General features: G+C 45.4%; 1 protein-coding gene across 6 annotated transcripts in view; it reads left to right on the top strand.

The window, feature by feature from the left end:
* LOC137154547 (sodium/glucose cotransporter 1-like) overlaps positions 1 to 21,441 on the top strand; it is a 40,222-nt gene extending 18,781 nt beyond the window's left edge. Inside the window, exons 6-16 of one of the 6 annotated variants that reach the window (XM_067550275.1) lie at positions 4,153 to 4,258; positions 4,480 to 4,560; positions 5,508 to 5,728; positions 6,665 to 6,800; positions 7,587 to 7,694; positions 9,779 to 9,929; positions 10,800 to 10,968; positions 13,958 to 14,173; positions 14,754 to 14,856; positions 14,997 to 14,999; positions 20,868 to 21,441. In XM_067550275.1, coding sequence (XP_067406376.1) covers positions 4,153 to 4,258; positions 4,480 to 4,560; positions 5,508 to 5,728; positions 6,665 to 6,800; positions 7,587 to 7,694; positions 9,779 to 9,929; positions 10,800 to 10,968; positions 13,958 to 14,173; positions 14,754 to 14,856; positions 14,997 to 14,999; positions 20,868 to 21,085 — 1,512 coding nt within the window. In that variant the 3' untranslated portion in view covers positions 21,086 to 21,441. Of the gene's footprint in view, positions 1 to 4,152; positions 4,259 to 4,479; positions 4,561 to 5,507; positions 5,729 to 6,664; positions 6,801 to 7,586; positions 7,695 to 9,778; positions 9,930 to 10,799; positions 10,969 to 13,957; positions 14,174 to 14,753; positions 14,864 to 14,939; positions 14,951 to 14,996; positions 15,000 to 17,736; positions 17,754 to 20,867 lie in introns of all 6 variants that reach the window. The other 5 variants (XM_067550273.1, XM_067550279.1, XM_067550277.1 and 2 more) reach the window with 5 other exon arrangements.
* Positions 21,442 to 22,381: the final 940 nt, after the last annotated feature.

Below are 22,381 nucleotides of genomic sequence, written 5' to 3'. Positions count from 1 at the left end.
TATGGGTGGTTTGGAGTTGTGCCTGCACAGCCTCTTCTCTCCACTGGCCCAGGAGAGCCAATATCTTCTGTCTGCTCCAAGCCAGACTGCGACTGGAGCATGTAGGTGGCATGGTCAGCTGGCGAGTTGCACACAACAGTGTAGACCTGCTAGGTGTGCTCACCAAGCCGGGCAATCAGGAAAAGCTATTTAAAAAATGTGCAGGGCTTTAAAGGGGAGTGAGGCTTCCAGTTTCTGACCCCAGGCAGTAGAATTAACAATTGTGACCAAAGCAGTCACTGTTGGGCATTGTGGGACAGCTACTGGAGGACTGTTAGAATTGACATAAGTAATGCAATGTCTACACTCATGCTGTGTCAACCTCCATGTGTCGATGATGGCTTAACAACGCTCGGGGAGGTGGTGTTACTGTGTCACTGTAATGAGGCACAGGTATTGGTAGGAGACAAATTTAAATGTACACACATGCATGAGCAGGTCAGCGCAAGGCGGTTTGTGTAGACCAGGCCTCAGCCTGCTGTGAAAAGACAGCTTTCTTTATCACTGTTGTTAATGAGTCACACTAATAATTTGAGTCACAATAATGCCCAGTGCACTTCATGTTTGCACCTCAGCAGTATGTTGTAGCCAGGGTGCCAGTTTTACATGCTGCTTCCACATTTACACCACTTTCATGTGTGTTTGTTGGAGTTTTGCCCAATGTGCAATATTCTGTGTTCCATGGTTCCTCTACTGCAGAGGTTCCCTTTCTTTCTTGGGCAGAGTTCCTCTCTCATGTAATGGACTAGCAATGGGCTACCCCTTTTCCATGTTCCCTTTTTTCTGCCGATTTTCTCTTTTCTTTCTGTTCTGTGTATTTTTGGTTCCTTTCTTCCCCCCAGTCCCCATCTTGTTTGTAGCTTTCTGTTCTATTGCTCCCCAGAAAACTCCATGCTGCCTGGGTTGGCTCCTTGGGGCACTTATAACCAAGATGTGTTCTGAAGAAGCAGAGTAGAGAAGCTTAAACCAGTGGGCTGCTGCCTGTGTCTACAGCACTGTGTGAGCTGTTGCTATGGTAGCTGCTAACCACTAGTGCTTCCTCCATTGCTGTGGCACTGTACCAGTAGTAGGAATGGTGGCAATTTTAAGAAAATCTTCTAGTGTAAGCAAGACATTGGTGACCAGTAACTGATTAAATTAAGACTAGGTATCTGGTGGAAGAAATACCTGGATGCTCTGTAATCTGAAGGAATTTAAAACCTGAGTCTATGAAAGCATTGCAAGAGTTCCTTGGAATTCTTTAGCTGTAATGGTAGTTGTAAAAGTACACCTATGTCATTTATAGTTTTTCCTAGTGGGCTCCTGAATGATGTGTGTGTGGCTCTGGAGTGATTTTTTTTTTGCATGGAGAAAGTTTAGTACATTCAGAGATAGGATAAGGTTTGAATGGTATCCATAAAAGAGAGTTAATGGAGTAACAAGGAAACATTAGGATGTGTTATATGGTGATTGTAAAGAGCTTTAAAGGTAAAATGTACTAAGCATTGTTGTTATGTGCAGAATGACACAATTAGCTGATGCATGATTTTTATATTACCCCTCTCCTGGTGACAGAATACAAGATTAGATGGCACTCCCTGTGTTCCTTGAATAAATATTTGCCCTACAACCTAGTAGAGTTGAAGACTAAACACCCCTCTTAAGCTTTGTCTGTACTGGGATTTTAGGGTGAGGGTTTCAAAAGCACCTAAGTGATTTAGGAGCACAAATTTAGTGACATGACTTTCAATGGCACATTTGCCCCTATGTCATGTAGGCACTTTGGAAAATCCCTCCCCTTAGCACTCGTGCAGCATATTGCACTGATGTGAATCTCTAAAATAAATATAATTTACAGTGGTGCAGCATGATTTGGTTGGAATTGGTTACTCTGATTTCAAATTATATCTACTCTAGGGGTTTGCATTAGTGCCGCTGCGTTGGAAGCTAAAACCCCCTGCCTGATTCACAAAGTTGCAAAATCCATGTAATTAGACAAGCACAAGAGCTAATTGTTTCTCCAGTTGGCCAGTTGAATGCTAATTACTTTGACAGGTATTCATGAAACTTACATAAAATAAGGTGTCACCTTTGATTCCTTTTTGTCCTCAACTGGGCAGACCAGTCATACCAAACATTTGTGTTGCACTGGAAAGGTGAGGCTTGAAGAATAGCATCGAGCAAAGACTTAGATAAAGACAAAAGAGCCATTAAACAAAACTCTTCTTGGATCTAATCTTCGGCTGTCCATCGCAAACAATGATGACTGTAGAGAGGAACTAGCACTTTCCCGCACGCTGATGAGATGCAGGTCCAGCTCTGGAACGGAAACATCAGCTACATCAAGGGCAGGAGATGTCTCTGTAGGTTTTGAGCTCTGATGTGTCTTAGCTGATGTTGATGCTGATAAGTTGTTAATTGTTTTTCTTCTACCTTTTCAACGACCTCAGATACAGCATTTCTCCACTGCACATAGTTTTCTGCCAGTGTTTCCCATGTGTCCACATGGATGTCCACTGTCTTAAGATGTCTCTTAAGTACGTCTTTATAGTGTAGCTTCTGACCACGCCAGCTCAATTACCTTCCTTCAGTTCACCATAAAAGAGGATTTTCGGAAGCCGGTGTTCTGGCATATGGGTGACATGTCCTGACCACCTCAATTGTGAGAAAGTAACCATTGCTTCTCCACTGGGCATTTCAGCTCTTGCTAATACTTCAGTGTTAGGAATTCAGTCTTGCCACTTGATGTTCATGATTTGCCGCAAGTGTCTCAGTTGGAGGCTCGTCAGTTTTTTCAGATGTCTTCTATACAGTGTCAGTGTCTCCACAGAGTAGAGCATAGAAGGTATCACCACTGCTCTATAGACCTTGACCTTAGTAGCCAGTTTGATCCCATGCTGAGACCAAACTCCCTTTTTGATGCTGCCAAAAACTCTGGATGCCGCTTGAAGACGTGAAGTTATCTTAGCATCTGCAGAGTTGTCATTTGTCACTGATCTACCAAGGTAAGTGAAGGAGTTAACACTCAAGATCTTCACCATTGATGAGAATATCTGGTCTAACATTGTTACCAATTTGTCTGTTGGCTGGTTGGAACAATAATTTGGTTTTACTTGTATTGATCTTCAACCCAAACTTGCGCGCTGCATAAGCAAATCATGTTGTGATTTCCTGCATATCTTTTTGGGTGTGAGCAACCAAGGCTGAGTCAGCCAGAAAGAGAAAACTCCCTAACACACTCTTCTCTCACCCTGGCATTAGCACGTAACCTGGCCAAACTGAATAGCTTGCCATCACTTCTCGTACGTACGTAAATGCCAGTGATAAGATTTGCATTCATGCTTGAGAACAGTGCTGCAAGGAATAAAGTGAAGAGGGTTGGGGCAAGCACACACCTTTGCTTCACCACGTGGCATATGGGAAAGGCTTCAGTCACAATTCCTGCCACTGATACTCTGCTGGTCATGTTGTCGTGAAACTGCCTGATAATATGGACAAAGATAAGTAATAACCTATGAATAATTCGGCAGCGGCATAGGTAATAACCTATGAATGGGATGTAGAGTGCCTCTTCCTTCTGCTAGCTCTCAGGTGGGCCTTGGGCAAGGCCTAGGACCTGTTTTAGCCTCCCTACCAGGGTTGCGGTGAAGGTGTTGGCAGCAGGGCACTGGATGATATTTCTGGCAGATGATCCTTTAAGTCAATGGTGGAGCTATCTAGCTGGCATGCGAATGAGCTGCAACTTTGACACAGTCAACCAACATAATGCAAAGGTTGTCGAAAGATTTGGGTAGTCTGTGATACAAGAACTTTGTTGAACTGTTTCCCCATACATAAATTCACAGGTGTGGAGAGGTGGGTAGCCAGATTTGGCTAGGATGGATCACTGACAAATTTCTGGAAACTGCTGTTATACATGCAGAGACTAAGAAATGAACTTTAAAAAGGGAATGGCAGTTAAAATAAGGCAGGTCTGGGAGACCAAGGAGACAGGATCTGTATGTTGCATGTTCTTTTATTCTTTTGTGTAATGTTTTGGTGGGGAGTGGAGGTTGTGAGGAGGAGGGGAAGAAATTATATGAATAGAACTATTATCTTAAGCATTCCCTAAACTGTTATCTTTCTTTATATTAGGCAGATATGTTCTCTGGAGCTATATTTATCCAAATGGCCATGGGGCTGAATCTTTATTTGGCCATAATCATACTGCTGGGTGTTACTGGTCTTTACACTATCACAGGTGAGTTTGTGGAACAGACTGATCAATTAAAAACAAGGTAAATGGGGATCCAGAAAGCTGAAGAGGGGAGTGGAGAGTTAGTGGGAAGAAATGAGAGCATGAAAGGGAGAAGTGCATGTGCACATGAGAGAGAGAAATGGAAGCAGACAAGGAGAGGTGATTCCCACCAAGGCATTAGCAGAGGGGCTCACATATTCTTCCTGGCTTTTCTTTGCCTTTAGGTGGCCTTGCTGCTGTGATTTACACAGACACTTTACAGACCTTCATCATGATGGTGGGATCCCTTATTCTCACAGGATTTGGTAAGTAAATCTGATGAACAAGAGCTGGAATGATCAGTTACAGACCTCAGTCTCCTCTAGAAATGGATTGAGCATTGTGGAGTCCTGACAGGTTAACAGCTGAGGCGTTCCAATTGCTTCATTTATTTGCCCGGGTAGGAGAAGAGCTGCATTGCTAAGCCCTCCTGTCATCCTGACCATTGCATTTTCAACACACCCATGAATGCATAATATTACAGTGGGACCAAGATTCTGAGTCTGGGGTCCTTGGACCTTTGGTGCTAAGTGGAGAGCAGGTTGGTCACATGGTATGGCTGCGCCTTGTTTCCAGCTGCTAAATTGCATTAAGAAAGCTCAAATACATTAAATATTTATGCAAGTTCTGTAGTACCATAGGAATGTCATTGACAAGGGCAGAGGAGATGGGCTATGTGATTGTGAATGGGGGGCCATGTGTCCACAAGATCATGGATGTATTAAAATGCAGACCATCCTGTGAAACAGAACCTTAATATTTAGGGGTCCAGCTATATAATTAATCAAGAGAAGGTAATAAAGGCAGGGAGCCTTGTGAGGCTGTAATTTCGTCCCCCTTATGTTGTATCTTCTCCCTGCTTGGACTTCATCTGTGTAAGCTTTTCATTAAAATGAAGCTGTTTCCGTGCTTCACAACAGAGAGCATTGCAGACTGACTTAATCTGGTGGACCCTGCCTCTGGTCCTCAGCTGGGACGTTATACTTTCTGGCAAAGTGTAAGTTTTCATCGGTGGCATGGGAAGGACAATGAAGACTAAAGGAGTCTTTAGTAGGAAAGCCAGTGTGACTCCGTGCTTATGAGAGTGTTCACAGCACATACTGTGATCTCTTTCGACTATGTTGGACAGCTTTGTCATATTGATAGCATGTTTTCTCCTTGGACTCTTCAGCTCCATCATGAATTTCAAGCGTCTTTACGTTCTGTTTTTCAGCATTTGCCAAAGTAGGAGGGTATGAGGCCTTTGTGGAGAAATATATGAAAGCAATTCCAGCCAACATCTCATATGGAAACATTAACATTGACCCAAAATGCTATACCCCTCGGGCAGATTCTTTCCACATCTTCCGAGACCCAGTCACTGGAGACCTGCCATGGCCGGGACTTACCTTTGGCTTGAGCATCCTCGCTTTGTGGTATTGGTGCACAGATCAGGTACTGTAAAGGCAACAGCTGGAGAATTCAGAGCATTCTAAAATCTGCAGTCTAGTTGGTCTTATCTCTCTCCCATCCCCACCCCCATGCTGTTATCTCCTAGGGGGAAGGTTATTTTTCTCTCTAGCTTTCAATTGCTCAGCCCTTCCTATGTGAAGTCAATGGGGTATGTGTTCCTTTACTACCTTTTTCATGCCATGCTAGCATATGCTCTGTGTGTGATGCTTTTCTCCTTGTGACCTGTTGAGTTAACATTGAGGATCTAGTTTTCAAATGTGGACATCTTAATAGGACATCAACATAAATATAATGGCCTTTATCAATCTGGGTACAGATCTGACTTCCCATCCAGCTGTACTAGGCATATCTTCTATGTGTGCAACTTTAATCTTGTATAAATAATGATGGACAGATTGTCTGTGTATGTCAATCCCCCCAGTGCCAGCCTGGGGGACTGTCCATCTGTTTCCTTTCCTTCTTTATTCTTCTTAGGTCAAAGTTCCATCTAGTCTCCAAAAATGATCAAATTGGGATGTTTCAGAAAGGGAATATATTACTATAATTTTGCAATATTATATACCATGTGTGAATTGGGGGGAGGGAGGGAGAGGGGAATTCTTCTAGCCCTCGGCTGGTAATCAGGTTGAAAGCCTTTACAGTTTGTATCCCAGCTAGTGTAACTGTGTCTGCTGTTTTTTATTCATGTAAATGTCTAATCCTTTTTGAATCTTCCTAAGCTACTTGGTTCAATAATATCCTGTGGCAGGGAGTCTCACAGGTTAAACATACACTGCCAAAAGTATATCCTTTTATCCATTTAAATGTGTTCTCATGCCTTCAAATGCCCTTTTGTTTTTCTAATTTTGGGAAAGGGCAAATAGTTCTCACTGGAACACAGTTTAAAGCTGGAGTCATTCACATCTATCTCATTGACAGGTTATTGTTCAACGATGCCTCTCAGCCAAGAACATGTCCCATGTGAAGGCCGGCTGTGTCATGTGTGGGTACCTGAAGCTGCTGCCCATGTTTGTGATGGTGATGCCTGGGATGATCAGTCGAATTCTGTACACAGGTACACACTCTAGCCTCTTCAGTCTCTTCTCATTCCTCTTCCAGCACCTTCTCTTTGCTGTTCCCTCCCCAGCTCCTTCAGCCCTTTTCCTCTCCTCCCCACACTTAGACCCCCAAAACACAGGCACACATCAGCTATTCCCACAAAATAAGAAGCTATTGCTCTTTCTCCTTCTCCTGCTCAGAGCTTCACTGTCCTGGTGGGGGAAAGGAGTCCCAAAGTCTCTCTCTCTCCTGCCCCCTTTGTTGGTAGCATTCCTGCTCTGTGAGTGGGTAGGAAACTCTCCTGTCTGTCACTGACATTGAACTCCTGAGTAGAGGGACTGGTGTCCAGATCAGAGAGAGGAGTGTTCCCAGCTCTTGTCTGTGATTTGCACGCTGCCTGGGCTCAGTGTGAGCACAGAGCCAGTTGTTCTTTCCCTTGCACTGAGCTGTGTGTACAACAGCAGCGGGAGAGCAGGTGGTCTGAGCAGGAGAGGGCCTTTCAGAGCACACGCTAACTTTGTCTGGCATCTGAGCCCTGGTTTTGCAGTCCTCTCATTATTCAGTCCTGGCCTGCTGTGCAGCTCTGCGGATGCAGTTTTAATGGCTTGACCTCAGCACCATTAATGTTCCCTCGGGCAGGAAAGAGGTGATTGAATCCCTTCCCACAGCTGTGGAGCCAAGGGTGATATCAGGCAAATAAATCCAGTGGTTTAGCATGGAGATGGGTTTGGGAAGTTCTCTTGATTTTTGGATACTTGCTGCTATGACCCCATGTAACCCTGTTTTGTTCTCTTTTTCTCAGATATGGTGGCTTGTGTCGTGCCTTCAATATGTGAGAAATACTGTGGCACCAAAGTTGGCTGTTCAAACATTGCTTATCCAAAAATGGTGGTGGACCTTATGCCAAATGGTAAGATGCTGGCTGTGATAGTGATTTTGTGGGAATACAGATTAACAGGAGCTGGTTTTTGTGCGGGAGAGATTCTCAGGGCTGGAATTCAGCTGCCAAAATTAGGGGCCTACATTTTTCATTTTGTGTGATTTGATGTCACTAAAGTACTAAAACAGTTTCTTGCGTTATCAGGGCTCATCTATCATAGGCCCTAGCGTCATTCCAATATATACAGTATATTCCTATACATACTGTGAGTTATGAAGATGCCAGGTGTTTACAGACTAGCCATGACGATGTTGCTTATTTGCACACATGAGCCAATAAGATGCTGCTGGTGTTAGCCGAGTGTAAAGGATAAATCTTGTCTACAGTTAGCAGCTATTATGAGGCTGCCTCTGCCAGGATCTCTGTGTTGAGAGATATACTTGCAGTTCTTCTGCTAGACTCACCTGGGCTGGAAAGAGAAAGTGCAGCCCTCCTGGTGCACAGCGTTGGATACATTATAAGGCCCATTCAATTCTGCAGAGCAGTGCACCTCTGGAGGGAGCTAGGCATACATACAAGGAAAAACAAGAAACATCTGCAGACAACTCTAGGTCGTTTTGTTATGCCTGTGGTTTCCAAATGGACCACTGAGAAGGGCTTGTGGAGCCTTAGGCCACAGCCAGGAGGGCTGCTTCGCAGCTGTCTGCATTAGGACAAGCTACCGGAGGGAGGTGCTTGTGCAGAACTCAGCTGATGTCTGTTTCCCTGACTTCTCACTGGCAGCAGTCTCTCACTGTAGAAAAGGAGCAGCGTTCCTGGAAAAGGATCTGGGAGAGCCAAGCTCCATACACAAGGGGCCTCTGCTTTACCCTGGCCTGTGAGTTTTGCAGATTTTAGAAGGATACAGCAGGGAAGGGTTTGAGAACTCAGTGCATGCTTAGAAGACTGCCCCTCCCTGGGAAGAGACTCAGCTACATAGTGATGCTGGCAGGCTTGGCCTCAGACCACTAGGGAGAAGGGTTACAAGAGAAGTGAGCTGTAGGTAGCCAGCTAGACCCAGGGATGTGAGCACAGAAGGCAAAGGGAAAGATGGTGAGGGGAAACTAATTTTGTCAGCCCTTGAGAGTATGAAGGTCTGTACAGAGAAGGGATTGACAGTGGCTCTGACAAGTGTCAGCACCCAGAGTTAAGTTAGTAAAGGCAGCAGGGCTTTGTGGAGTGTGTAGGAGGTTTAATGCCAAGGGGCAATTGCTTTCAAGCCAAGGTAAAAAGTTTGGCTGCCATTGAGGTGCAAAACAGCTTAGACCTATCCGTTGAAGCAGCAGCTGCCACCCATCAGCAGCTCAATGGGAACCTGCCATATCTCCCAGATATGAGAAATGATCATCATTGCATCCTAGGCTAGTTTGTGAGCTAAGGGTGAACAGGTATGATGGTCACAAGGGGTCAAGTTTTGCTTTAAGATATACATCTTTAAAATTTATCCTGGCAATCCCACAAGCTGAATTTGGATCAGGGACTGAGAATGGAGATAACTCACGTTTCCCTATTAGATAGACCTCTGATAATTGATACCTGAGTTTCTTATCACTTTCTTTGTGTATGTATTGGGTTTGCTGTTCCTTTTCTGGAATTGCCTCTTGCAGGTTGCATGTAATTCTGGTATCTTCCCCTGCGTATCATAGCTTTGATTATATGACTATATGCCCCTTCTGGGGTTATTCCTGGGCAATGTTCTTTCTCTCCCAATGATCCAGAGTCAGGTACTATAAATGATAAGGGTGTGTGTTTGGGGTGGGAGTGTCTCTGACCTCTGATGATGTAGTCAAGGGACTCCTACTTGAGTAAATCCACACAGGCATTATCCATCTCCTAAGAGCCCAGTCTGGTATTATGTGGTAATTGTAAATGTTGTGCTTCCTGACCCTAGACAGGCATTATTCTGCTAATGTCCCAGTAGGATACTATGGAGTTGTCATAAACTGGGCATACCTCATCTACTAACAGACAGCTGGGTTGGAGAGGTCAGACCATGCACTCAAAGTGATGTCACTTATGGAGCTTCCCCAGTGACTGATCCTCCCCAGCTCAGGTGGTATCTCTCTGTATTTCAGGTTTGCGAGGTCTGATGTTGTCAGTCATGTTGGCCTCTCTCATGAGCTCCTTGACTTCCATTTTTAATAGTGCTAGCACTCTGTTCACCATGGACATCTACACCAAAATACGATCCCGGGCAACGGAGAAAGAGCTCATGCTGGCTGGAAGGTAAGTGTTACTCCGCCCCTTCCCAGCATTAGGAACCTAAGGGCTGGTTTACACTTATCTCGCAATTTGGTGGCAGTCGATGGGAGTTACGCAAACTACTCTGCGTAGTTTGCGTAACTCATGTCGACTGCTCTGCTTCCCTTCTGTGTGCTGTTCACACTGTGCTGCGCGACGCAGCGCTACGCTTCTTGAGGGGGTGGATTTACTCAGTCGACTTTCTGATCGATTGTGCGGGTCTACACTGACCGCTCAATCGATCCAGAAAGATCGATCTAGCGGCGGTGAATTTGTCGCCGTCAGTATAAACACAGCCTAAGGAGATATTAGAGCCATCACAACTGCATCCTTCAAAATTCACTTCCAAGTGTGTTGATGAAGAATCTTTCCCTGAATGCATGTGGTGCAGCACTGACCTCTTGTGGTTAATCCCATGTGTGTCTTTCTAGATATTTTGTGGGGTCGTTTCCAGGCCATGTTTCTTATTTAAAGATTAATCCGAGGTGTCTATTAGACAAATCTACAGAATCAGTTAAATTCACTAGCTATGCTGTTGATATCGCTATTATTGATCTCTCTCTGCTGTTTTATTGATTTCTATGTTTATGGGTGATTTATTGATTTATTGTTTTGATAGCAGAGTTCTCATTTTGAGTTGACTGAGAGCTGATGGATCTGGTGAGATTGCATTGCTGGTTGCTCTTTTCCCCAGACTGATGGCTGATCACTGTTATTTTTGCTGATGTTTTAATTCTAGTTCAATAACACAATGAATTGTTAAATTGTTGATTGATTTATTGTGATTTCTGTATTTCTGATTGATGTTTATAAATAGCTGGCTAACAGATTTTTTTTTATTGGTTGTATTTACAGGTTATTTATCTTAGCTTTAATTGGTGTCAGCATTGCTTGGATTCCTGTGGTGCAGTCAGCTCAGAGCGGGCAGCTCTTTGATTATATACAGTCTATCACCAGCTACCTGGGGCCACCCATTGCTGCTGTCTTCCTGCTTGCCATCTTCTGCAAGAGGGTCAATGAGGAGGTGAGTACAGGCTAGGCCATTGTTTCTCAACCTTTTAAGTAGCAAGTACCCCCTAACGTCTGAACATTTTAATAAGTACCCCAACATTCAATTTTCCATGGGATTTTATATTTACAGACTAATGTGAGCCATATGTTGGAAGAAGGGCTGAGTATATAAGGCCATGATATGACAAATGTCAGATCTAGTGTGGGTAGGGTTACCACCTTTACACCAGGGGTGCACAACTCAAGTATGTACCTGGACTAGAGGTGATGTTGGCCAAAGCTAGGCAGCTTTGAGCAGCATGCCAATGCTGGGGAATATAAAGCACCGTGCCAAATTTTTTGCCATAGATTTGAGAGAAGGAAGGGGTGAGAGAGAGACAGGGAAGGAGGGCAAAAGAAAGAAAGAGACAGGAAAAGAGGGTAACTGGTAAAATCTGGGGCTGTCATAAAGCAGTGAAATGGACAAGTTTTCTGGGCACTGGGCTTTGAGCCAGGGAGGGGGGCTACCACCTGGGCAAGTTGCAGGCGGCTGCTGCCTGGCTGCCAGCCCAGGAGGTGGGTAACTGCCACCCAGTCCTAGCTGGGGCAGAGGAGGCTTTCACGCCAGCTGGGACACAGGGATGTGGGCAGGCGGCTGCTGCCCATCTTCAAGCCAGGGCGCGGGAGACTGTCCCTCGGTTCGGAGCCGGGACACGGGTGGCTGCTACCCAGCTGCGAGCCCAGCTCACGAGATGCAGGAGGCTGCCACCGGGCTCCCATCTGGGAGCTGGGACCCAGCGGGAAGCGCGGGGCTGCCTGCCTGCCTCCCAGCTCAGAGCTGGGACCTGACAGGAAGCAAGCGGCTGCCGCGTACCTTCCCCAAAAGCCGGTGGCTGCTGCCTGCCTCCCAGCTGGGAGCGATGACTGGGAGGGAAGCCGGGGCTGCCACAAGCCTTCCCCAGAAGATGGGGCCTGCCACACACCTCCCAGCTGGAAGCTGGGTCTGGGTGGGAAGCGGGCTGCTGCCACCCGGCTTCCCCAGAAGTCGGCAGCTGCCGCCCAACTCCTCTTCACTCTGTTTTTCCCTGGGTACTCCTGCCTGGGGGTACGCGTACCACAAGTTGAAAAACTATGGGCTAGGAGAAGAGCTCTGTGTGCAGAAGTTCACAAAAGACATTCATCTGTGCACTGGGACAACTAACTGTCCTTTCTTAGTTTCAATGCATTTTATTCTCAATTTCTTTGAGGCTATTCCTGCTACAGCCTGATACCTGAGGTTCCAAAGCAGAATGCTTGAGGGGCTCTGGGCTAGGTCAAAGAATCCTCATACTCCTCTTCCACTACATATTTGTAAATCTGCATGGACTTAGTTGGCTTTACTGGCTCTTAGACAGCTGTGGAGCTGGGGCCCACCTACTGTTTCAATGTGACTTGTGCTGAAGGGATGATTTCTGGGAAACAGTGCTTTAATACAACCTTCTAGGCAGAGATGATGCCTGCCGATAGTGGGGGAGGGTGGACGGGGAAGGCAGCCGGCTTCAGCAGTGTTACTGAGAATGCTCAGTATAAGGCAAGCAGCAAATCTGGGAGGGCACGTGACCCCGCATTCTGCCCCCCTACCCCTCCCACAGGTTCTCCGTGAGTTCTACAGGCTTCTACAAAGAAGGGGAAAGTCCTGTGGTTAAGCTGCTGGACTGGAACTCATGACATCTGGGTTCTATTCCCAGCTCAGCCACAGACCTGAATGGAATATACATCTACACAGCTATAGACTGGGGACCGACGAGCTGGGCAGCAGCTCTGCAGAAAAGGACCTGGGGGTAACAGTGGATAAGAAGCTGGATATGAGTCAGCAGTGTGCCCTGGTTGTCAAGAAGGCTAATAGCATATTGGGCTGCATTAGGAGGGGCATTGCCAGCAGGTCATGGGAAGTGATTATTCCCCTCTATTCGGCATTGGTGAGGCCGCATTTAGAATATTGTGTCCAGTTTTGGGCCCCCCACTACAAAAAGGATGTGGACAAGTTGGAGAGAGTCCAGCGGAGGGCAACAAAAATGATTAGGGGGCTGGAGCATAGGACTTATGAGGAGAGGCTGAGGGAACTGGGCTTGTTTAGTCTGCAAAAGAGAAGAGTGAGGGGGGATTTGATAGCGGCCTTTAACTACCTGAAAGGGGGTTCCACAGAGGATGGGGCTAGGCTGTTCTCGGCGGTGGCAGATGACAGAATAAGGAGCAACGGTCTCAAGTTGCAGGGCGGGAGGTCTAGGTTGGATATTAGGAAAAAGCTTTTTACTAGGAGGGTGGTGAAGCACTGGAATGGGTTACCTAGGGAGGTGGTAGAATCTCCATCCTTAGAGGTTTTTAAGCTGAGGCTTGACAAAGCCCTGGTTGGGATGATATAGTTGAGGTTAGTCCTGCTTTGAGCAGGGGGTTGGACTAGATGACCTCCTGAGGTCCCTTCCAACTCTAATATTCTATGATCTGCAACCACTTGAAGAAGAATCTTTACTTTTAATGTCTGAGTGCAAATTCCATGTAATTCTTGAGAGAGAATTTCTTTTCAAAACAAATACTCCAGTGCTGCTGTTCTTTTCTAAAACCCTTGTCAATAAGCCGGCACTCAGGAGCAAACCTTCCATAACAAAAGCAGGCTAACACTCCCAAGCCACCATGCAGTCACAAACCTGTGTATATTTGCAGTGGAAGGAGGTGGGGTCCAGGTTTAAGATACAGTTTTATACAGAAAAGAATTATTTTTTAAAACCAAGAAAAGCATTTGGCCATTTCAAAGGCTTTTGGTGAGTCTCCTGATGTCCTAGCCCTGTACATTTTAATAACTGATTTGGTTCTGGCCAATAGGAAGGCTCATGTTCTCTCTGTTCTTAACCACTTGTTGCTCTAGGTTGCTTACATGTCCATTGGCAGCATTACATATTGCATTGATGTTAAGAGATTAAAGGAGGTGTTGTAATTCCATATCCACAACAACTCTCTGATGATTCTGCCTGTCACTTTCTTTTCAGGGTGCCTTCTGGGGCTTGTTCATTGGGCTGGTAGTTGGGTTGGTTCGAATGATTGCAGAGTTTGCCTATGGCACTGGCAGCTGTGTAAACCCCAGCAACTGTCCAAAGATCATTTGTGGAGTTCACTACCTTTACTTTGCTATAATCCTCTTTGGGATCTCCAGCATCATCGTCCTGGGCGTCTCACTGATAACTAAGCCTATTCCTGATGTACATGTGAGTATCATTGCCTCTTCTGCTCTTTTTTTCCATGCCTGCTCCCCAAGATACTGGAGAGCTTTGAAACCCATCACTTTAATTTACACTTAAAAAGTATTAACAAGTATATTCAATCCTAGAATTTAGAGTATGCAAATTATGTAGGCTCCTCCCAGCTAACTGGGTTCAGAGAAAAGTGTTACATCTTCCCCAAATTATTCCTTGGTCCAGATATCTCTGGAAATGCAGCACTCTCTGCTAGGAAAATAATGTCTTGGAGATTACGTTGTAACCAGAAATTCCTTGAATACATTATATAGTGTAAAAACGTGGAATAACATTGGAACTTGACCCCTAGGAGTCGCAAACAGTGTGTGGTGTATTTTGTGTGGTGTAGCAAAGATTTCAGGAATGAAATTGTTAAGGAAGGGACATAGGAAGTGTTTTCTACAGTATCTCCCTAGTCTTATGAGCTCCCTAAATATCCCTGAATATTACTTAGCAAACATTCATGACCCCCAAATTCTATACCAATCTCAATGTGCTGGTCTTAGCATTCTAAGGCTGCAGCTTTGAAAACCCTTTTTTTTAATGTCAGCTCTACGGCTTGTGCTGGACTCTGAGGAACAACAAGGAGCAACGGATCGACCTGGATGCAGATGAGAGGATTGAGGAATTTGAGAGTAAAGATGATGAAGCAGGTGATTTGTGAACAAAATTCTGTTAAGATTTGTAGAAGCCATCACTGTATTTGAGGTCGCCAACTTCGTTCCTGAAGAAACAGTGAAGTGCCCTGTACTCCCTTGAAAACAGATGCTGAAGGGCTAGTATGCACAGAGAGTTAGTGCACTAATTTTTCACTACTGTCGGTCTGTTCGGTCTGACATAGATTGGGATGAATTGGGATGAAGGGCATGTTGTTGGTCAGGGTTGATGGCAGAGTTGTGTGTGGGCCTTATTCTTGAAAGGACAGAATGAGGATGCATTTGGAAGTGATGTGTAGGGGCTCAGATTTTGGAACAGCAAAGATGCTGCACAGCAGGGTGAAGGTGTTTTGCCAGAACTGCATTGAGGAAACTTGTACAAAACTCTGCCTGGCCCCAGGCTTTGATACCAAGCATTGCTGAATTCAGCCATTTAATAAAAAGAAACAATACAAAACATTTGAATAAGCAGAGGTAAACCCTTCATAGTGACCGCCTTCCCAGTCTGAGGCTGAAGAGTCAAGGCTGGTGTCTCTAGTCTGCTAAGGCCTCTGTGCACCATGTCAGCAAGGCAAAGTTGCCTTAAATCATAGAGAGATATCTGGTGGAGAATTTCCCCTAGCATGGGATCTCTGCCAGCAGAAAGTTGGTGCTGCCGTCTATGCAGCTGCCCTCCTTAACCTTACCCTGTGTAAGGGACAGAGGGAGTGTGTTGGAGGCAAGGCGTGATGAAGAAGGAAAGTGCCTGTGGCTGTCCCTGTGTAGCCTTGACCTAGGGAGCTGCAAATAGCTCCCTGTGGCCCACCTCCTCTCTCCCCAACCCCCAAGCAGCACAAAGCACCAGCAGGTATAGTGGTAGACGGTCAGGGGGTGAAGATCTGGCCCATTACTCTGTACCCAACACTTTTCAGTTCTGTCACAGTTTCTATATGTTTAAGTGTTTATAATGTGCTTGAATCAACGTAGTGATTTTTAGCATTTGTGAGCTACCAGCATTTGCAGCTATATCACTGCTAACTGAGAACAAACTGTTCTTCTTGGAGTAGATGCAGACGTGTATTCCACCTAGGATGTGTGCTCGCTCAGTGCACTGGAACAGGAGAAATTTGCTTAGAGTGCCCATAGAGGGGCAACACTTGTGCCCTGTAGCTATGGCCCATCCCCTGGCTATAGGAGGCAGTGCTGCCCTGACCTCTCGATCAGTTCCTTCTTACCACCCATGGCTGGAGTCTGAGCTCTTTGTGTGGTTTTAACCTTACAACCTCTCAACTAGTTTAGTTTTTTCACCCTGTTGTGTGTAGTTAGTAGTACTTTTAGTGTTAGTTAGAGTAGTGTTAGTTGTTGTAGTTTGTTTCCCTCAGAGATGCCCTCACTGAGGTTTAAAAATTGTTCTCCATATGGGGGAGCGATCCCCACATGTGGTGCTTGCTTTCTGAGTAAGGCCAGTGTCAAAGGGGATTACACAATCTGCAGATCATTTAAGAATTGGACTTAAGTGGCTCGGGACCTTCATCTGAGGCAGCACCTGTTTGAACAAGTCACATGCACATGGCCTGCTTCAGTACCAAGGCCCTCATTGAGTCGGAGATTGTCCTCGGGTTCCGAGAGTGCTGCCATGTCATCTTCCAGAGCAGGTGCCTCTCTGAAGAAACAGGACTGTTCTCCGTCAGCTGTGCCGAGGGATAGGTCACATAAAACCAAATGAGACCGCTTCAGATCTCGGGGTGACTTCCACATCCCGAAGGAAAAGAATGGACCAGCACACATTTGGAACCAGCACACAGGATGGTAGAAGTATCTCTAGCCCTTCCCTGAGTAGGGAAGTCAGAAACCCTGTAGTGTTGACTCTGGTTCCAGCCTCCAGGTACCTGTTTAGTCTGGTACCAATGAGGGAGATGCTGGTACCGACTGTTTCCATGTCAGCGGTGTACCAGACAGCTACAGGCCTCCTCTGCTTTTCTGTCCCAACTGCTGCCCCTTTGCCAGGGGTGTGTCATATATTACCCCATTGACTGAATGAGCCACTGACCCCTTGGGTCTGTTGGCACTGCATCCCAGTATTGCCCTTCCACAGGTTGTGGAAGCTGAGCCGGTATGGGGATCAGTACAGGGGACCTTGGTACAGGGAAATTCCTCACCACCACTGTAGTTGGCTCTGCAAATGCTTCTGTGGCAGCTTTCACCGCCCTCAACACTCCAATGTCACTGCTCACTTCGGGACCGACACCACTTCTGGCATTGGTATGCTGTGTATCACCAGTACTGTTTCCATCAGCAGCGCTTCTTCCTGCCTCATTTTTGGCAACAGCTGGGTCAGACTGGTTACTTGCTCTGCCCTTATCTCCAGGATCCCGAGGCTCTTCTGCATCTGAGTCACAGTTGTCAACGTCATCCTGTTCTCCATTGGCTGTCCGACACTGGGGGCTGTTGATAGACCATTACGGGTACCAGGATTAGCACTTGTCTCATGGTTGTGATGGAGACCCCTGGCCTGGTGCCTACTGACCACCAAGGCCTTATCCATATCAGTGCCCTCCATGGAATCCATGGAACCACCCCTCCGTTGCGGAGATCCTGCCCTTCATATTGCTTGAAGGCGAGACTGTTAGCCAAGTTTGCAGTGGTGACTGTCAATCCACCGCAGGCCCAGGCATTGGTGGTCCTTCATCCTGCAGAGCCTCCAGGGTTCTTCCATTCAGGCCCATCAGCCCTGGAACAGGATCTGTCTGACTCAGTTAAGGACCTCTTCTTCATCTTCAGGAAATTCTATGTTGCCCGGCTCATCCTTCCCTTTGATACAGGAGGATTTTAAGGCATACCAAGACCTTTTGCGGCCTGTATCTGCTTTCCTTGGTGTTCAAGCAGAGTTCTTGCAAGAGAACACCCACAAATCAGTGGATATCAGCTGCTGTCTGCCCCTGGGAAAGTTGCCCTCCCTATCAATGATGTGCTCCTTGAACCAGCTAAGGTCCTTTGTAGCATGCTGACTTTGGTACTGCCTGCAGCTAAATCCATGGACAAGCACTGTTTCATTCCCATGCACGGAGTTGAGGGGTTTTACTCCCATTTGGCCCCAAATTCCCTATCTCTAACTTTGTGAATGACAGAATCTGGCAAGGTTGGTTTAAGTCCAACCCTAAGGATGTAAATTCTAAATGATAGGACTGCATGGGCAGGAAGATTTACATCACCTCTTCTTTACAGATGTGAATTGCAAGTAAGCCTTACTGTCCAAGTGCGATTTTGTTAATTGGACTGGTATGTAAAAGTTTGCAGACCAGTTCCCTGAGGCCTTGCAAGAGGAATTTTGGGCATTTGTCATTGAGGGCTGCTTGGTGGCTAAGGTATCCTTGTAGTCCATGCTATAATTCAGACACTTCAACCAGGATGGCCTCCATGGTCACTGTAAGGAGGGCTTGCTGGCTGCAGAATTCAGGCAGTGCCCCCAATGTCCAGCAAGCCATTTAGGATTTGCCCTTTAATGGCCAAACACTGTTTTTGACAAATCTGACAAGTTGCTGTACTTCTTCAAGGATTCCACAGCCACCCTGCGATCCTTCAGGATGTACACACTGGCAATGCAGAGGCACAACTACAGCATTTGACAGCAGTAGCAGTATCATCTGTAGCACATGTTTGACCAGCCTTTCACTCCTCTGCAGCAACAGTACTACCCCAGAAAGAGGGATAGATCCCATAGGAGAAAGCAACTGGGCTCAGGGTTTGGCCAGTCCACACACGCTCCCCTAGCACCCTTCATATGCCCATTTTGACTCCTTGGTTCAGAGCACTGTTCGTCCTTGCTTCTCCCGCCACATCTCCTTCTTTTGGGGACAGGCTGGCCTGCTTTCACAATGCTTGGGGCTCAATCATCACTGATAGCTGGGTCCTAAGCAGTCATATTGGGTTATGCCATCCATTATCTCTCCACACCACCTTCCCACCCACCCTCCTCATCCCTTTTCTGGGACCCCTTTTACGAGATACTGCTCCTCAAGCAAGTCCACTCTCTACTGGCTTTGGGAGCAATGGAAGAGGTTCGGCCAGAACACTGGGGTCACCGCTTCTACTCTCAGTACTTTCTGGAACCCAAATCCAAGGGAGGGGTAAGACCCATGCTTATCCCTCAACAAATATACCAGGTGCATGATATTCCAAATGGTCATCTATCAACTATTCTCCCTGCATTATCTCAGAACAACTGGCTTGCTGCTCTGGACCTTCAGGACCCCTGGTTCCATGTGGCGATTTTGCTGAGCCACAGAAAGTTCCTTCAATTCGTCGTGGCAGAGTGCCATTTTCAGTACACAGTGCTTCCATTTGATCTCTCTTCTGCTACTCAGGTTTTTACCAAATGTATGGCTGTTGTTAGAGCTTATTTCAGGAAGAAAGGAATTCACATCTTCCTGTATCTGGATGACTGGTTACTGAAGGACAGATCCAGAGAGGAAGTTCTTGCTCATGTCAGCATTATGCTGTGCTTGCTTGGCCATCCAGGTCTTATCCTAAACGCCGGGAAGTCAACCTTGGTTCCCACTCAGAAAATTGAGTTCATTGGGGCCCTCTTGATGACATTCCCCACTCAGTGAAGATCAGTCTTCTCCAATGCCATGTTATCAGGAGTCTTAAAAGGGCTCCTTTGTCTACAACCTCTGGTCTGTGAGCCAGCTCCTCTGTGTGACCTTAACTCAGTTCTAGTGGCCTTAATGGGTCCTCTGTTCAAGCCTAGGCATCTTGTCTCTTTCCACTTTTATGTCAGAAGACTATGTTCCTGATAGTGATAACATCCACAAGGAGAGTGTGAGTTGCTCCTTATACACAATTCTACAAAGACATAGTGACTTTGCGACTGCATCTGCATCCAAAATTTTTGTGTAAAGTAGTTTCTCAGTTTCATTTGACCCAGGCAGTATATTTATCTGCGTTCTTTCCTAAGCTGCATTCCTCTCAGGAGGAGCAGTGTCTGCATACCTTAGGTGCTAGGCGATATCTAGCCTTCTGTCTGGACAGGACTAAATTGTTACATGCTTTGCCTCATTTGTTTGTGTCATGTGCAGATCACGTGAAGGGTCAAGCGGTCTCTTCATGGACAATCTCCAAATGACAACATCCTGCTTCAAAGCTGCATATGAAATAGTTTTGGCTATGCCCCCTCAGCAGGTGTGAGCTCATTCTACAAGGGCACAAGAAAGATCCATAGCATTCCTCCATGGCATTTCCATATTGTACATTTGCAGGGCTGCTACATGGTCCTCAATACATATGTCCATGAATCATTATGCCATAACTGCATCTTCCAAGGTGGATGCAGGCTTTGGTAGAACAGTCCTGCAGTCCTTGTTTAGGTAGACTCTAAGCCCCGCCTCCCGAAGGCAGTACTGCTTGTGAATCACCTAAGTGGAATACATATCTGCATCTACTTGAAGAAGAAATGATTACTTACTGTAACTGTGGTTCTTTGAGATGTAATGCAGATGTGTATTCCACAGCCCACCTTCTGTCCTCTTTGCGGCAGGAATCTCGTTTCCAGGCATTTGGTGCAAAGGAACTGAGAGGATTGGGGTGTCACTGCCTCATGTAGCCAGGGAAGGAGCTATGGCCCTGAGGCGTGAGCACCACCCCTGCCTGGGTACTGATAGGCAAATTTCTCTCGTTCCGGTGCGCTGGATGCGTATGCGCCCATGTGGAATGCACATCTGCATCAGATCTCGAAGAACCACAATTACCATAAATGACCATTGTTTAGTGAAGTGGAAAGCACAAGGGTCTGGAGGGTAGAAAAGAACTGACTTCAATGCTATTTGGTGGTCATAAATCACTCACTTCATAGTCGTCTGTGAAATTGCAACATTAATCCTAGAGCACTTTTGAATCATTAAGACCACAAATTAGGGGCTGTTATTTCAATTACAAAAGTCTCTTAGGAATGTTTTGTATTATTAAGACTTTGTTTAATGCAAGTCTTATAGCCATGTTTCTTGACCATTTTGCTATTTTTTCTATCACAGAACAAGAAGATGAAGGACAAGGATTCCTGAAGAAGGCTTACAACTGGTTCTGTGGCTTCGATCAGAAAAAAGGGCCCAAACTGAGCAAAGAGGAGCAGGAAGAAAGGAAGAAGAAACTGACTGATATTACTGAGGTGCCATTCTGGAGAAATATTGTTAACATCAATGGTATCATTCTGTTGGCTGTGGCTGTATTCTGTCATGCCTTCTTTGCATAAATCCAACCTTATGCTCCAGAGTTTTTATGAAGGTCTAAATCTAGTTCATTTTCCTTTTGAATTTGCCCTGTATTCTTTAAAATATAAACAACATTACAGTAGATACTCTTATCAGACTTGTGGGATGAGATTGTATGGATTAAATTGATTTATTCATTGTTATTTTCACAAGTTGGTGAAACTTGTTTGATTCCTATGCCCCCTTTTCCTTCCTTTCCCTAAGGTGATCCCATTTTTTTTTCAGTTCAGCTATATGGAGGGCTGTGCTATAGATTCAGGATAAATGAATCTTTTCAAAATATAGGCTGCCTTAAGTGAGTTCCCTATGGATGGCATTTTATTGATGTATTCCTTTGATACTATATCTATTTTTTTCAGTAGAATGTTTTTCTCTCCAGACTCTGTTCCACATGTTATGCTATTTTTCAGGGGATTTTTCCTCTCTACTCTTTATTCACTCTTTCTCTTAAGTGGAATATGAACCCCAGTAGCATCTGAGTTTAACTTTTGTATCTATGCTATTTGAGTGGGTTTGAAATTAGGCAAAACAAGTCTGGCCAGCCCTAAAAAGAGTTGAGTTTATGCCTGACTCTTCAAGATTAGCTTTAAAAGTTTCAGCACACACTGTGCATTTAGTTTAATATGACTCTGTTTGAATGTGAAAGCTCTATTTATAAAAATATACTCTTGTTGGTTTTGCTTCCCCAACATGATATGTCAAAGTTAGCCTCTATTTACGTTTACTGTAGACCTCCATTTTATAAGGAAGGCACTAGTGTACTCTTAATTCCCTTTCTTAGTTAGTGGATTTACCACCTGGTAATCCTTTATCATGAGTAATGTTCTAAGCATCACAACACTGGCCTTGTATCTTGCTCCCAAATACATGAAGACATTGAAGTATTTTTCTGCAAAATTATGCATCTTCGTTCTCTGACAGTTTTGCTAAGAAATTTCATTCGTGCCATGAGTAAGACTGTTACACTATAGTTTCCCCAAGGAACACAGTCACTGCTCTGACACCATCTAAACAATTCCAGTTGAATGTGAGACCAGAGTGAGACAGCGATGAGGCAATGGCCCTGATTCGTGTTTCAGAGACCTATGTGAAGTTCTGGTGAGAAGATGTCTGATATTTCAAGTCCAGGTTGAAAAGTGAAAATAGATAGAACTTACCATCTAATTAATCTTCCGCATGAGGCATGGATACAGAGAAGGCATTTGGAAAAGTCCCAATTGGCACAGCTAATCTGTATCCCAATCCTTTGTTGCCTTGTTATGTACTACAGCTTCCTG

Source organism: Emydura macquarii, unplaced genomic scaffold (genome assembly GCF_026122565.2).
Source record: "Emydura macquarii macquarii isolate MOO-44397 ecotype Brisbane River unplaced genomic scaffold, CSIRO-AGI_Emac_v2 contig_1254, whole genome shotgun sequence".
NCBI lineage: Eukaryota > Metazoa > Chordata > Testudines > Chelidae > Emydura > Emydura macquarii.
This window is presented reverse-complemented; position numbering and strand designations above follow the sequence as displayed.